The sequence below is a fragment of the Gambusia affinis genome, linkage group LG23 (assembly GCF_019740435.1).
Source record: "Gambusia affinis linkage group LG23, SWU_Gaff_1.0, whole genome shotgun sequence".
Taxonomy (NCBI): Eukaryota; Metazoa; Chordata; class Actinopteri; order Cyprinodontiformes; family Poeciliidae; genus Gambusia; species Gambusia affinis.
Window position 1 is genome coordinate 8,743,242 of NC_057890.1, and position 17,556 is coordinate 8,760,797.

A 17,556-nucleotide genomic window follows, 5' to 3' on the forward strand; every position below is an offset into this window, starting at 1 on the left:
TGCTAATTAAGCAATAGAAACATGAAAAGAAAAACGCTACACGAATGAAACTGAAAGTGAAACTGATATTATAGCCAACATTCTAAGCATCTAATAATTATTTTCTACTTGGGATCCCTTTTGGAACTTATTAAACTGATCAGCAGATGGTCAGTTAATAGATAAAAACGAGTTGTCGCTACAAAACTAATTTGATACTGTAGAACAATGTGTATTCCACACCTTTGATTCCAATATACATGAACTATTCAAAATAGAAGGCATAATAAGTTGCATTTAAAATGTGCTCAATGTTTTTATCTTTAGACCTACATAACACACAATTTTGAATGAATTTAAAGCAAGATGGCTTAAAATTCATTAGGAGTTTATAGTTTTATCAGAATATAAAAGAAAATGTTTTTACAGCCAATAGTTTTGGAATCTTGGAATGCTTTTTGGAGGTATAGCAGCTTGTTTTGACCACATCTAATGTCTGATGAGGAAGTTTTGAGAGAAACCTCAAGAAGCAGTACGTTCAATGCACAACAAATTCTGCAAGACTGAAATTGTGTTTGTATAAAAGTATGTGGTTACTAGAACAAAACTAAAATCCACACAAGGCAACGGAAGGAACCTTTTAGTAAATTGTAGAAAAAAATTCCAATAGGGTTTTCAAACCAGTAGCAAAACAAAGCCGATTTTACAACGGACCAGTAAACCCCCCCTCCTGAAAAAAAATAATAAAAAGAACCAGCAAGACCTATTTGGAACTGCACTGCTTCTGTAGAGTCATGGGCAGAGGAGATGTGTTGATTTCCCCTGGAGCCAGTGCAGGAAGAAGAGCTGAACTTGTCCTCACATCTTCTGCTGCTAAGGAAAGATAACTAGCTCCACTCACTTTGAAGGAGAACGAAAACACGCATGCTCTTAAACTCTGCCTGCCTGTTCCAAAGTGACTAATTTCTCTCCACTTTCCTGCATATTCCTCTCACTTCCCAGCACTCACTTTTGGGAAATCCATTTCTCTCCGAATACCCAATTATTTCGACCAGGGAGGGTTCACGTCACCTCACAGCGCTGTCATCCTTCGTTCTGCGCCTGGTCTAACTTACCTGTGCAATCTCGTAGAGCAGTTTGTAGTGTTCCTCTCGTTTCTGCAAGGTGCACAAATTGCAGCCCATCCTAGTTGTCAGGGAAACGGTGCCGAGTGCCCGCCGGAGTGTGTGCGCTTGTCTGCGGCGTGTGCGAGCTCCCCCCAGGGCGATCCACACTCGGGCTCCTCTTCTTCGTCTCCCTCACTCTTCCTTCTCATCCGTGTATCCTCAGAGATCCCTCCCTCTCTCTTTCTCTCTCACACACATGTATGCTACCCAAATTTTAGAGTTTTTCTTCTTTGTATTCCTAATGAGTATACAAGTCTCTAATTAACTCAGTAAAATGCACCTGGCTTCCCTTTCCCTCTTGCCTGTCCCTTCCTCTCCCGGCTCTCACTTGCATGCCTCCATACACTCTTCTTTCCGCCACCTCCTCTCTCAGTGTGAGCGTACTCTCGTCTATGCACACACTCTTGGCTCTCAGAGACACACCTCCTCCTGTGGCAAGCTGCCTACACATGCCTGCTCCCACTTTCAGTTCATGAATAGACAGCATCCTTATTGGCTGTTTAAGGAAAGGAGGGTGGCTGGCTGAGGGCGGACAGGAGGGGAGTGTTAAAGGGAGTGGACCCGTCTCAACTTGTGAAGACTCGGTGATTGACCATTGGTTTGAAAAAGCACCCGTCCGCCACCTCTGGATCCCTCTGTTTCCAAAAGCTCGAACTAGCAGCTAAAACGCAATCTCTCCAGTTCATCAATTTGGCAAGAGGGTTATTTGTCAGAGCGCACATTTAACAAATGGATCTGGCATGGAAATCAATCTCATTTGGATGCAGTCGGATAGCCTTTTGCACTCAGCTCCGTGTTTTCCACGAGTGGTGTTCAGTGGCTGCCATAGATTTACAGTCAGCATGCGATGCTTCCCCCTGCATATGCTTCCTCTCTCCACCCGCAGTTAGACAAGGGCACCGAACCGGGCTGACACACAGGAAGAAACACAGACTAATATTGATTGGCTCCAAATTAGCTTCCAGCACTGCTGGTTCATCTCTTCAGAGTAGGGGGAGACAGAAAGAAGAGGAGGAGGAAGGAGGATGGATGATATAGAATTGCAGCTATGATTAATTAAAATGGCAGTGATGGCATTTATCAAATCCCGGTTCTTTTTACGCTTACAACTAAGAAATCTGGTCCACCAAATGTGTTACTAATAAGCTGAAAGATCTCTGACTGTGCGTATAATTATATGCAAGTGTAAGAAATTGAAATAGGCATGTATTCTTACTTTTAACTACTTTTCAGCTTAAAACTCAAAATATTCCGGAAATATCCAGAAGTTGCTGTCTGAGCAGAGTCTCTTGGGAGCTTAATAAACTAGCACCCTATTGAGGATCAGTGCGTTTTCAAAAACAACTTGTCTGATTCACAAATTGTAATGCTTTTATCATTAGAAAATCCATTGTTTATGCAAATGTTTCCATTAAAACATTATGCTTTTTCTTAAACAATTTTTTACCCAAGTCAGTTGTACCCCTTCTATTACCATCTCATCAGATTTGTGTTGTTGTTGTTGTTTGCCCTTTAAGCTGTTGCTGGATAGTCAAAGACACTAGATGATAACTGCAGTATATAGACGTTTGAGAAAATGTGCACATTTTTAAACAATTCTTCAACTAAAACAATCTAAAGTAAATCCAGTAGGGCTATATGACCTTTAGTCATATGAGGGATAATCATCATCATCATCATCATCATCTTCCATATACTGTGAAGCCAGGCTGTGTGATAGGATGTAACAAAGAACAGTTTCAGCATCTTGTTGGCTTTCATACCAACACAAGAGAAATGCAAAACATTGTAAGTACAGTCAACAGTTTACCATTATTTATCTTTACATGAAATGACCACTGTGCTCTGGAGAACTACTTTAGCTCTGGAAGCAGGCAAACCGTGTCTGCAAGACAAATCGTTGCAATGGCTAATGAGCAGAGAGCAAAGATGCACCATCCTTCTTATCGCCACCTAAACAGGAATAAGGCCAATAAAGGAGCAGTCAAGGGTGTCCAGGCAGATCCAGATATAGGTTCCCAGATAAAACCCGACCCTTTGTCTAAACGCGCTCTCAAGCCAAGGAGCACGGTGATGAGGTCACTGCTCTTTCCACTGACCTTTGCTAAACAGTTGACGTCACCAACTAATGTCAGAGGTTTTTTTTTCATTGGATCTTTGCTCAATGTTACTTTCTTGAAAGTGTTGCAGTTTGGAATGTGGAAATGGATTACCAATATGAGCAGATTGCACTTTAATAGGATCTTGATATATTGCCTTATTGTTTAGCCGCTGCAATTAGGTGAAACTCTAAAACTGTTTGCGGAAGAGGTGATATGAATGGAATCATGTGAAAAATTTAAAGGCTTCTTTCTCTCTGGATGTACTAACCACAAAGAATATCTTCACTAACATCCTGTGGGTAAATGTGTTGTCACAAAAGTTTGACACCAGGTAAGGATATCAGCACAGACATTAAAAAGCAAATGTCAGTTATAAGAGATATACCAAAGGTAATTTTTTATTTAAAAATGCCAAAATAAAAGAAAACATACAAACAAGGAATCCCATAAATCTTTAGAAAAGGTGACATCATCATAGCAGACCTTTTTTGTTGCTGATGTCAGTCTCTTTTCATCATACCCTGAAATGGGCTCCCTCTCAAATTTCATCATCCTTCCTTCTTATTCGGGCGTAAACGAGAAACTGGACATGCTTGTGCTCCCTTAACATTTTGAATTGACTTGTGTAACTTTGACAGCCGTGGAATTTGGAACTTGTCAAAGAGAAATTGCGGGATACCAAAAAAAAAAAAAAAAAAAGTAAATCATCTTTTGATGTCCTGCTGGTTCATCTCTTCAGAGTAGAGACAGAAAGAAGAGGAGGAGGAAGGAGGATGGATGATATAGAATTGCAGCTATGATTAATTAAAATGGCAGTGATGGCATTTATCAAATCCCGGTTCTTTTTACGCTTACAACTAAGAAATCTGGTCCACCAAATGTGTTACTAATAAGCTGAAAGATCTCTGACTGTGCGTATAATTATATGCAAGTGTAAGAAATTGAAATAGGCATGTATTCTTACTTTTAACTACTTTTCAGCTTAAAACTCAAAATATTCCGGAAATATCCAGAAGTTGCTGTCTGAGCAGAGTCTCTTGGGAGCTTAATAAACTAGCACCCTATCGAGGATCAGTGCGTTTTCAAAAACAACTTGTCTGATTCACAAATTGTAATGCTTTTATCATTAGAAAATCCATTGTTTATGCAAATGTTTCCATTAAAACATTATGCTTTTTCTTAAACAATTTTTTTCTATTACCATCTCATCAGATTTGTGTTGTTGTTTTTGTTTGCCCTTTAAGCTGTTGCTGGATAGTCAAAGACACAAGATGATAACTGCAGTATACAGACGTTGTTTGAGAAAATGTGCACATTTTTAAACAATTCTTCAACTAAAACAATCTAAAGTAAATCCAGTAGGGCTATATGACCTTTAGTCATATGAGGGATAATCATCATCATCATCATCATCATCATCATCTTCCATATACTGTGAAGCCAGGCTGTGTGATAGGATGTAACAAAGAACAGTTTCAGCATCTTGTTGGCTTTCATACCAACACAAGAGAAATGCAAAACATTGTAAGTACAGTCAACAGTTTACCATTATTTATCTTTACATGAAATGACCACTGTGCTCTGGAGAACTACTTTAGCTCTGGAAGCAGGCAAACCGTGTCTGCAAGACAAATCGTTGCAATGGCTAATGAGCAGAGAGCAAAGATGCACCATCCTTCTTATCGCCACCTAAACAGGAATAAGGCCAATAAAGGAGCAGTCAAGGGTGTCCAGGCAGATCCAGATATAGGTTCCCAGATAAAACCCGACCCTTTGTCTAAACGCGCTCTCAAGCCAAGGAGCACGGTGATGAGGTCACTGCTCTCTCCACTGACCTTTGCTAAACAGTTGACGTCACCAACTAATGTCAGAGGTTTTTTTTTCATTGGATCTTTGCTCAATGTTACTTTCTTGAAAGTGTTGCAGTTTGGAATGTGGAAATGGATTACCAATATGAGCAGATTGCACTTTAATAGGATCTTGATATATTGCCTTATTGTTTAGCCGCTGCAATTAGGTGAAACTCTAAAACTGTTTGCGGAAGAGGTGATATGAATGGAATCATGTGAAAAATTTAAAGGCTTCTTTCTCTCTGGATGTACTAACCACAAAGAATATTTTCACTAACATCCTGTGGGTAAAGGTGTTGTCACAAACGTTTGACACCAAGTAAGGATATCAGCACAGACATTAAAAAGCAAATGCCAGTTATAAGAGATATACCAAAGGTAATTTTTTATTTAAAAATGCCAAAATAAAAGAAAACATACAAACAAGGAATCCCATAAATCTTTAGAAAAGGTGACATCATCATAGCAGACCTTTTTTGTTGCTGATGTCAGTCTCTTTTCATCATACCCTGAAATGGGCTCCCTCTCAAATTTCATCATCCTTCCTTCTTATTCGGGCGTAAACGAGAAACTGGACATGCTTGTGCTCCCTTAACATTTTGAATTGACTTGTGTAACTTTGACAGCCGTGGAATTTGGAACTTGTCAAAGAGAAATTGCGGGATACCAAAAAAAAAAAAAAAAAAAGTCAATCATCTTTGATGTCTTGGACCGATTATTATAAGCGGCTTTGGGCTTCATTTTTTAAAGTGCAGATTTAATGAGGCGCCTTTTTGGGCGTTTTTGAACGTGAAGTTGCTCATTTGGGCTTGGAAATAAGCAGAGACTCACAATAAATTCCAGAATTTGTCCTCATTAAAGGTAGTTTTACTCCGCTCTCCCTGTTCATCATTTCCTGGATGATCCGTCCCGCTGTGTCTTTTGTAAATGTCAACAATTTATTACCTCTCAATGACATCGAGCAAGGCGTTGCGCTCAGAAAACTGCAAACATCGAGACCAATATAAACAGCAATAAACGTGAAAACAGCCAAATAAGCGTGTCCGTAGTTGGCAATAGTTATAATGGCAAGTTAGCACCGTTATAATTATTAATATTACGGTAAGAAATCAGCCATGGGAGCTGTGGAGCTGCAGGAGGAGCTCTGCGCTGCGACATCAAACTCAAGGGCGAACGCAGAATCTGGAGGCTGGGGGAGCTTTAAAATCCTTCTTAGAGTTTTCCAGACAACAGTGGACCACACAAATTACTCATGTTTTTTATTTTTTGTACAATCTCCTTTTCAGTTCAACCTTATCAGTGGAGACACATTGTTGATGTTACCATTATAAAATAACTTACAATTAAGTATTGGCAAAGATCAATGTGATTTTCACAGGAGGCAGAGCGTTGTTGTTAGCAGCTGCTGAAAGTAACTAAAAAGTTACTTTCCTGCAGTTAGTTACTACTTGACTTGAAAGTAACTTGACTTTCAAGTCAAGTAATCAGCAACTCTCAACTAAGTTACTTTTTCAAGGAGCAATCAGTAGTCCGATTAAAGTTACTTTTTCAAAGTAACTATGACATCACTGGTTTTGGCCAGAGCGGGGCTGAAGGTGGAGTTTTTAGAACTCCACTCCAGCGCAGCAGGCCTTAAGCTCCTTGAAGGGGGGCTCACCCTTTCATACTTTGAAAACCCCTGGTCTAAACCATTTGTCTACACAATTGGAGTACTACTCACATTATGAATCCAAAGGGCAAGGAGAAATAATGGTACATGTTGGTAATTAAAAAGCTACCGTCCAATCCAATTTATTTTTTTTTTTTTTGACGTTCTGGTAATTACATTTTAACTATTAATAATTGTTTAATTACTTTGCAGAAGGCCAATGCTGATTTCCAACATTCATGATGATTGTCTTTCCTCCACTGCATTGTCTTCTGACTCTGACCATAGAAGCAAAATGTCTGATTTCGCAAAATAAAAAGAACAAGAGATCCCAACCAGTTATCTGTAACGTGAAGACAATCACAGCACAAACAAAAGGCTGACGAATCACAAAACAGAGAAGATAAAGCAGCTAAACTGGGTTGAATTTGGGAACAAATTGTTTTAAATGTTTAAACTAGTAGTTATATATAAAAAAGAAAAAAATATGAAGTCACTGTATTTTATTTCAATGTTGAAGCATAAGTATGGTCTCTCTGAGCGCCATGTACACACACAGAGACAGTCAAATACTACTTTGAAAAAGTCATTTTGCAATGCACAAATAAAAGCAGCTATTTAACAAGATATGGTTTTCTGTTAATCAAAGAAAAAGCTAAGATAGACAAATGGATGAATTTTATGCTGGTTTTGGAAACAATGTGATAAGGAAGGCAAACGTTCAGCGCAAAATGGAGGGCTTCATATAAATATATGTAGCAACTCACAACCAGAGGTGGGACATCACTGGGGGGAATTCGGGATCCTGTGTTTTAGAGAGTCAAACTGTCATCTGAACAACTGACCTCACGACAGGGTCAAGTAATCCATAAGAATGGATTTGTCCTCCAGCAGTGGAAAACAGGTTCAGATCTCCTTAAGCAGTTTCCCTTTGACTATTGAACAGTGAGGCAAAAAGAAAATACTGACTCTAAATTAACCTTTAACACAGAGACTGTTTTGCCACTTAAAGCTGACTTGTTACCAAATGCCAATTTGAATGACTGTTAAATCATGAATAACTTTTCAAAAAGATATAAATATACATTTTTTTAAGTTGATAAATATGTTTTTCAGATCTTTTGAATCTCATTCAGGGTTTGATGAGCTGCCTATCTCTGCAGTTAGTAAGTTATTAAGAGCTATGGCTGAGTGTCTAAATAACAACACATGGTACCACAGCAGTAGTTACCAAATCCCTCAGATGGACCACTTAAGTGACATGGGTAATATTTTTGGGACAGCGGTTAATTTCTTAGTTAAGAATTTTTATGGTGTCCACATATCACTTGTAAACTGAATCAGTTTTTATTTTTATCGTCAAGAAAAAAATATCTTAATATACGAACATGTAATTTAAATCTTAAGTATTTAGAAAATTAATTCCAGACCTCAAAATTTTGTCCACCCATCTAAAATGAGATAATCAGATAATCAGAGTAACCTAAACGCAAGTAACGCAACAAAATCATGTAAATACTGGTGAGATGTTAAAGTTTTGAAGGAGTCCGACACAAATTCCCCGATAAACTGAGTTTCTGACGCATACATTGGCCAAATTTTAAACTTAAAAATGTGTAATGCACAAAGAGATCAAACAATTACACAAAGATAACATCGGATTCATTTATGGTACAATTTTCTTGAGTTTCCATGTGCACACCCACAAAAAACGAGGTTGTGCTGCTTTGTTATACTCTGGTTGTATTCAGAGCACATTTACACCAATCAGAGCTCATGTGTCACCCAAATGAGACCCAAAAACCAATGAAAGAGGAGACGGAAAGAAACAACTATCTGCCCTTTAGCCCTGGGGTTTGAGCATACATAGATCTACCCTGTGTGCTCACAACCTCACATTTACGCTGTAGTGCCGCTGGGCTCTGAGCTTGACCCCGTTGTGTTAACCCAATAGCACGGCTCCAATAAAACTGATTAGAGAAGTCTTCCCCTGCTGCTTTCAGGCCTCACTCCCGGACTAATGGCACAATCGGGCCCCTTAAACTTTACACAACATCTGTGCCAGTATTGAACTGCGAGGACAAATGCAGCAACATGACCAGTGGACAGCCATTGTGACCCGAGGGAGAAAGGCACGAAGACATACAGGGGACTGCAAGAAAAACAGTCAGAGCCACAGCGTGGGTAGGAAATAAATCTGGAGATAATTAGATTAGTCCATTGTATTGATGCTCCGAGGTTTCTATTCTTATTTCTTCATCTGAATGCAGCACACAGCATCCTCTCCTCAGCTTCATGCTCCGAAGTGCAGGAAGGCCAAACCAGATGTTCACTTATTGTTCAGGTGCTTAACAGGATTACAGAGGGGTACAAGGCCAATCTTCTCTATGCACACATGAACGCGAAGGGCTGTTCATACTTTGACTTGACCTAAATATTCAGAAACAGGTCGAGAAGCACCTTGGCCTATCGTCCCCCAGCTTTTATTGATAAGGAGTGGAGTTCAGCTGAGCATGAGGGTCAGTACCTGATATTTGGCATTATTGGCAGGAAAACTTGGAGCTATCATATATACAGTTGTCATTATACCATTTATTGGGATTTTTTTTGTCACGGTAAGAGCATTTCTGTTAAGTGGATTAAAAATTATCCATAGTTTTTAAAACAAAAAAAAGTTAATGTACAAAAAAATAGTGTTGTGCCTTTATATTGAGCCCCTTTTACTCTGTAACTTGTAAATAAGGGTGTTCTATCAAGGGCCACGGCGCCAGGTTAGTCAAAGTTATGGAAACGTTTAATGTGGGCTTATGTTTTAAACCAATATTCCAATCTCTAAAGGTAATACAGATCGGTGAAACTATTGGTGTGAAACTGTGGAATGAATTGAATGATGAATTAAAGTTATGTCCTTTCTTGGTGAACTTTAAAAGAGCTTTAAAATGTAAAATGATCAAATCTTACGCTGTTATGTAGATCTATATATGTACTATGTACTTGAATCTGAATTTGAAGAAATCCTGGTAGGTTGTAAAGTAAAAAAATAGGGTAGGCAAGAATAAGCTTTGCTTCGGCCTATTCCTTTTTTGGTAAACTGTGGGTTTGTTTATTTTTCTTTTCTTTTTTTCTTTGTTTGTTTCTTGTGTTTAATGTGGACAATTTACCAAAATAAAGTGATTGATTGATTGATTGATCGCTGTTCAGTCCATTATAAAATTTGGAAAGTGCTTGGCAAAATTCCAAACCCAACAATAAACAAAGAGTCATTTTAAAAGAAAGATAAAGAGACTCCTGGTCTTTATGTTGTTTATTTTTTCTCTTCAACTTTTTTCATTTGAACCACTAGCTCAACCTGGGTTTTAAAAAAAAGTTCTTTCTTAGGGTTACACCCGATTTGGGAAATTAAAATAAACATCTAACTTTTAGTTTCATATAAGTTAAAAAAGAAAAGGATAAAAAAATTTGTTCAAGAAGTTGAACAAAATTTTTATAGCTGAAACTTAAACATGTGGAAAATACAATACATTTTGGCTTTCTCATCATTTTGCCCATCACTAGGGTACTTATGAAGATTTATTGGAAAATGTATTTCAAAAGAAGCTCACACTCCTCTGATTCAACATCTTTCCGTGCCTATAGACTCTCCTCTAGAATAAGGGTATTCATATCTTGAGCACACTAACTCTGTTTAAAAGGACTTCCCTGTTGGGAATTAATGTGTTCTTAATCTGGCTCCCTGCACATGGTGATAAAATAATGTATGTTCAGGAGACTTAAGATTAGTCACACACCGCTGAACTCGAAGTGTGGTTCTTGCTGCTGTGTTCTGTCCAACTTCCTGCTTCCAGCTGCTGGTGACACCTTTTCTGTTTAATCCTGACTGAAGGACAAGCCGCTGTCTGTCAGACAGATAAGGAAGTAGCCTTTGTCTCCGTGATCCTCCTTATGCGTGTGTGTTGGGTCGCTGTTCGAGTCTGAATGCCAAGCAGAGGTGCAGCCAAAGGTAAAAAGCTCTGGAAACAATGACTTTTGGCTAGAATAGGCACAAAAAGAGCAAATGCTGAGATGACACCCTACCTTCAATTCACAGAAATCCCTTGCTGCTTGCTGTTCACATTGACATTTCAAACTAAAAGTAGATTCAGAAACTGATGACTTGCACAGCAGTCATCAGTGAACAAGTCTGTTTGAAAATTAATCTTGATGTACGGCTGGGCCCACTGCGACTGTTTCTGCTTGTGAGCTCTGGTCAGGGGCCCAATAGTAGGTTCATGCACTGCGAGCCTCTGGAGGATCCTCCACCTTGAGGTTCCAGAGGCTCCAGCAGCTTCAAATAAGTGTTTGCTGCTTTGTAAGGGCATTTTAACAGCTGATCTCTTAATCCAATGAATTTATCTAACAGAAACCTTCCTCATTCAGCCTTTATCTGCAGAAACCCAGCTTTGTTCTGAATCGGGCACAAATCTCTTCACAGTACAACGCTTCAGTTTTTGTTAAATATCTAATCTTTTCATACTTTGTCATTCGGCACTACACTATCTGATGATTGTTGTCAGCAGAGAGATCCGTTCTCTTTCCCATATTGCTTGAAACCTGTGGCCTGCTTAATAATGTGGAACATCCTTCTTAAGTAGATTTCCTTTAATTGAGCTCACCAGACAAACTAATCAACCAGCTCTCTGAAATTAATTATAGTGATTCAAAGAGCCCTAAAACACAATACCATCTATAAATTTAATAGCACAACTAAAAAACTTATCTTTATGATACTTAAATACAATTTGCATAATAATTTGGAACACGGTGCAAATACTCCGCTGGGTTGTAAAAGAAGATTGATCAAACCATTTTGTTGTCCTGCCTTTAATTGCTTTTCCACATTAATTTTTATTGTTTATAGTTTAATGAGGGCCTCAGAGCATCTTTGTGTTATATTTCAAGAATTGGCTTATATTCAACAATATTTATAGAATACTTGTGTATGCATTTGAAATATTCTTTGCACAATAAACGCATGTCATTAATTGCTTAATTGACTCGCTCATTCTGCAATGTACGGTGTTGACTTGATAATAAATTAAAGGATAAAAACAGCAAAACATTTAACCAACAGATGTGACAAAGGATCGGACTAAGAACCAGAAACATGCAAATTAAACAACACCACCACCAAAATAAAAATTCAACCACAGTCCACCGACAACAACATACTAAATGTTGGATAAAGCAGCCTGGTTATGTTTTATATCATAAATAATATGGTTTTTATTGAAATAAAGGTAATTTCACAGATAGCAAATTGAAGCCAACCAGGTTGTAGCATTTACAAGAAGCCAGAACACAGGTCCATTGTGACCACAGAGGTCAAAGTGGTAGAAGGATCAGATTACCTCGACTCTTCCAATGCTAATCAGCATTGGTTGGTCAGGCCTTTTTTTTTTTTTTTTTGTTATAAATGGTCGGTAACACAAAGTATTTTTCCCCACCCTCAACTGAATGGCCATTTTTCCATCGATAACATTCATTCACTGGCCTTAAATCTAATTTGAATCTGAAATCAATTCTAATTGAGGACTTTCTGCTCAGCTAGCCAAGGCCCATTATGCACCAACAGTTTTGAAAGAGGAAATTCAGATTTCCAATCAAACGTTATGCATTAAGCTGCCATTCATAGACACTAAAAAAGGTTTAAGGTTTAACCTATTACCAGCTAAGATTTACAACCAACATAAAATTGCTGAAAATTCCTATGAGAACATCAGAATCACAAGTTTTACCTTATGATTTCTTTTTAATCATTACTCTAATAGGAGATGTTTTGGGTGGAGTTCTGTGATGGAAACCTAATCCCTGATGACTGATATTTGGACGTGAACATGATGTGGACTGCGTCGTCTTAGTTTGCAGCGGAAGTGGAGGTTTTGTTGAGGTTTTCTGGCCAGTGGTGTGGTGTCGATGCTCCAGGTGTGATGCTCACTCTCTCCACGGCAACATCGCTGATGACCAGTGCTGGGAACTGGGTGGCAGCTCTCTGGAAGTTGACAAGAACCTCTGTTGTTTTTCCCATAATTAGGAGAGAGATTGTTGCCACTGCGCCACATGGACATCTGGCTCACCTCATTGATATAGTTTGACTCATCATTAATGAGTAATCAGTGGTGGTCTTAAAATTTGATAAAGACGTACTTATATGTTGCTATTCGGCTTTGGCTCAGCAGGACGGAAAGTAGGGGCCTCAGAATGCATTCCTGAGGGGCCCCTGTGGTCAGAATGATGGCACGGACCGATTCTGCCTATAGGGTCAGCTCTCTCTTCACCACAGCAGATTGGTACTGCATCACTGGAGTCGCAGAACCAATCCACCTATCGATCTCCCGCTCCATATTTTTCCTCATTCCCTCACCCCAAGAACCCTTGTAAAAGATGAAATACAACTAAACCTAAATTGATCGCCAATGAGTTAGAAGAGGCAGTAACTGCCGCCTAAACACAATATATAAAGATGATGCAGTCACTTCTCTAAATCGAAAGCTTCTTTTTCTCCTAACCACCAGCCTGCAGGCCAACAAGCCACTTTTTGAACCTCAATCAAACGCAACAAGAAAGAATTAAGGTTATGTTAACTTCACAATACGGCCTCAACAAACGTTCTGTGTCCCTTTCAGCACTGGACAGCTCCTGCAAAAAATTCTCCCCACCAAAACAGACACAATCACAACAGCAGATTGTGCAGGACAAGACCGGTACGGAGCTTTCTCAACTGCACCAACACTGTCTACAGAAAACAGTTTCATCACATTCATGGTATGGTTTTAACATAATGATGTGTCGAGGTGCAACAATGCAATCTCTGACACTCACCGTCCTGTCTATGAACACCTGGGATGTCAGAAAATCCAGCTTAACTTCCGATTTCAATTGCCTACTTGTTCCGGATGATGCTTCTACTTAACATTTACTTCTCCGCCTTAACAAGGACTAACTGGGTTATCAGTTGCATCTTTTTGGATAAAAAAATCTATTACCATTACTATTACTACAGACACATTGATTGTGAGTTACTAAACTAATTTTCTTTTATAGCTCTACCAGTCAGTGCTGAGATAGAGCAGCATAATGCTGCCACCACAAAGCCTCACAGAGTGATAATGTTTTCAGGACAAAGCCCATGCTAGTTCCTACACATGTGACTTTTGAAGTAATTCTTTTTTGCATCAGATTTTTTTTTAATAGTATCATGAGAGTCAAATGCTTCACACACACAAAAAAAATGTAATCACGCATTCCTTTCCTTTCATAATTGCGCACTATTTTATGCAGGTTTGTACCAATAAATTACACTAAACCTTTTATTCATGTAAGACTCTATATGCGTGTGCATTACTTAGATTTGATAGATTTGTTATCACATATGGTGGATCGCAGTCTTAAGCTCACTTTTACCTGGCAAAGTTGTTTCTTTTTAGCATCAGCCTTGTCAGTAATTTATGAGCCAATATAGAGCCGTGTCTTTTACAACCGGACTGTGTGGGAACAAAATAAAAAATGAAAAAAAAAAAAGCAAAAAAAAAAAGCACAGAAGGTCAGACTTTCAGATTTTGTTTTATGGGTACATGGCAACAAAGAGCCATATTGCTGTCAGGAGCGTTTTACAGCATAGTTTTCTGGTTGTTAAAAAGACAAAATCCACCCATCAGAAATTATTGAACTTTCCTCATTTCATAATAATAAATATATATATATATTTTTAATTAGCTCTCTTGCATCTTGCATTATCTCCTCACGTGTTTAAAATCAGAAACTGATGAAGTAGGGTGCGGCGGGATAAGACCCCCCCCCCCCCTTTTTCTAACCTGCTTTTCTCGAAATCATGCTGTGGTTGTCATGGCAACGAGGCAATATGACAGAGCTGATGACAGAGGAGCGCTAAGCAGAGATCTGTCACTGAAATAGCCTCGTACGGTGGAGCCACGCTATAATGATGTACACCTGTGAGTGTGTGTGAGAGCGTGCTCAGACGGATCTTCTGCTGCGTCTACGAAAAGGAAAAAAAATTACATATATATAGATATGTCTAATTTGACCTGGGAGCTCCCTTCTCCCCAGAAACATAAAGCGGCTGTGTCGAGTGGGTCTGACCGGAGCGCCACAGTAGCAAAACAACGAGTACAGTTTTTCTTGTTTTGGTCCTCTCACCGACACTTAAGGTTGCCGGCGGCAGATTAAGCTCCTCAATCAAACTGTCTTCATGCAACGCCGAGACAAATTCGTCTTTGTTCCAACATTTTAGCAAGCGCGAGTGGGCAGAAGGTCAAACTTGATACGCAAACGGGTGAATGAGAGCTTCAGTTTGGGCGTGCGGAATGAGATTCACTGAAGTTTCCTAAAAGAAAAATGATTCTGTGATTGAATGGCATAGTCATCGCCAGTGTTTCCGCACAATAATGTATCAGATTTGCTTGCAAAGAGATTTTGGCTGAATCGGTTTGTGATGGAAAAAAAAAAAAAGGCCACTGATGTTTTCAGTTCTACTGCTTGTACGGTCACATTAACTACTCATGAATACTGCCTGTGAAACATAACCCGCTAATGTTTTTCATGTTTTCTTGCAGCTACAACAGCGTAGTCTTAATGTATATATAGCGTATGTAAGAAACGTGACTACAAAGGGGTGTCCTTCCATTAAAAAAAAGAATGAATTCGCATGGCAAAAAGTTCAAGGACGCATGGTTCAAGGAGAGAATGAGTACAAAAACAAAAAAACATAATATGCTTTCCCTTTCTGCTGTTCTTTGTTGTATAAATCATGTGAACAAAAAAAAAAAACACATCAAGCGTAAGACATCTAATGTCACTTTACATTGTTAAACAATAACAGGATAAGAATGGATGAAGCAGAAAAGATTAAGAGAACTCACGCAAAACATGAGTTTCATTGACTTCCACCTGCGGTCATTCGTAGAAACATCGTGGGATTTAGATTGTCACAAATTCAAGAAGCTACGTTTCAAAACAACATGTCACAAATTGCATGCAAATGGGATTAAAGAGATGACAACAATTAAAGATCAGATTCGAGAGAGTGATGTATAAAAAAGAAACGCCATCATCAAATCAGTCACAAAATAATGTGATACTGCTTTTTTCAAGAATTCATAAAGGGTACTTTGTTCAGTAATAGTCTGACTGGTCATACATTTCCTCTGTATAGTTTATTATAATGTTTTAAAAAATTAAACTATGCATAGTGCTAATTTGTGCTCTGAAAGACATTAGGAATTCTGTGCAGACCTAAAAAAGGAAAAAAAAAAAAGTGATTCAAATTGAATTAATGGATTTTCTTGAGTGCATTTCCTTCATCTTCATTTGAAAAATAACGCATTCGTGCTCAAGTCTGGAGATTTCCCCAGAAATGTAGCTCATCTATTACTTTGGTAATAACTCAAAGATGCACTACACATTATGAAAGCACTCTGTGTTCTTTTCAGCAGTAGCTGCTTCACAAAAAAGGGAAAATAAATAAAAATCTACTTTGTTTTTTTTCTCCACAACCTCACATTTAAATTAAACGTAAAACTGACAGCGCTGAGGGTTACAGCTTCTTTTCACCAAACAAAATGTTAATTGTTTGACGGATTTAAGGCTTCCCGCGATAAATCTGCCGCACCTGATAAAGATTTGTGCCAACTGTTGTTTTGAGACATCGTTGCAGCGAGGACCTGTTGACCCGTCTGTTCGGCTACTGATTATCTTTTCAATGGCGGAGGAAAAATATGTTGCTCATTAGAAGTAGTGGAGATTGATTGTGGCCTCTTTGCCTCGGCACGGTGTGTCTGATTGGGCTGCAGCAGAGATAATTGCAAGTCTTGTTGTCTGATCAACCGGATCTCATTGCAGTCTTTTCTCTTGTTGCTGCCTGCACCGGAACCAGCCGCTTACATCAGTCAGGGGGTCTCCGGGTCGCCGCTTTATTCTTTAGCACTTATGCAAATATCTTCCTGATGACAGTTCCTTCCATCTTTTGCAGACACTCAGATTTCAGGCTCGTTACGGAGTATGTGACAGATGAAAAGTTTTGACTCTCTTGCTCCAGATTGTCTAATCTGTGCAATCTTCCTCTTATATGAATTTGGCATTTAATAAAAAATAGCTGAACAAAGAGATTACAAAGCTGATTTCAGCAAAATCAGAGGCATAAAACAGCTCTGCGTCTCACTGAAAGCCGCGATAAAGTTATTTTGTTTTATTTTCCATCTTTCAAACACCGACATCTTTGTTAGTACATGTGACAGCTTGCGCCAACACACGGCTTCTTCTAAGAGTTTTTTTCCCCATTGGTTTGGCTAATCTAAAAACTGAAAATGTGTTTAGATCATAGAAAATGTAGGTGTTGGAATGATCGCAAACCTAAACCTAGAATTAAATATAATCAAAAATTTACTAAACACTTAAAATTGATGCAAAAACAAAAACGTGCAAAGTTGGTAGAAATTGTTAAAAACTTCCATCTGTCATAGCAACTAATGGTGATTCATCAAACTATTGGTCTTTTTAGGATCCTGAATATAAACATTTTAGATATCTACTTATACAAAATGTTGAAAACTACCCATTTGTTCCCTTCCTCTTCAATTATACATTTTAAGTGACAGTAGGTCAAAGACAACCTTGATAAAAAATACATGGAGTTTTAGGGTTTTAATATGACAAATTGTGCAAAGGTTTAATAATAAAAATACTTATGTCCCATATTTTCTTTTTTATTACTCCTGCTAATGAGCATAATGAGTCATTATAATAGACGCACTTTGGTC

The 17,556-nt window shown here is 38.5% G+C and overlaps 1 protein-coding gene across 5 annotated transcripts in view; it reads right to left on the minus strand.

Moving 5' to 3' along the window:
- Nucleotides 1–17,556, minus strand: part of pdzrn4 (PDZ domain containing ring finger 4) — a 63,348-nt gene that overhangs the window by 33,944 nt on the left and 11,848 nt on the right. Inside the window, exon 1 of one of the 5 annotated variants that reach the window (XM_044108531.1) lies at nt 1,095–1,541. The exons of the other annotated variants lie outside the window; for them this stretch is intronic. Within the exon in view, the coding sequence (XP_043964466.1) occupies nt 1,095–1,163 (69 nt within the window). The 5' untranslated portion in view covers nt 1,164–1,541. Of the gene's footprint in view, nt 1–1,094; nt 1,542–17,556 lie in introns of those variants that run through there. 5 annotated transcript variants of the gene reach the window in all.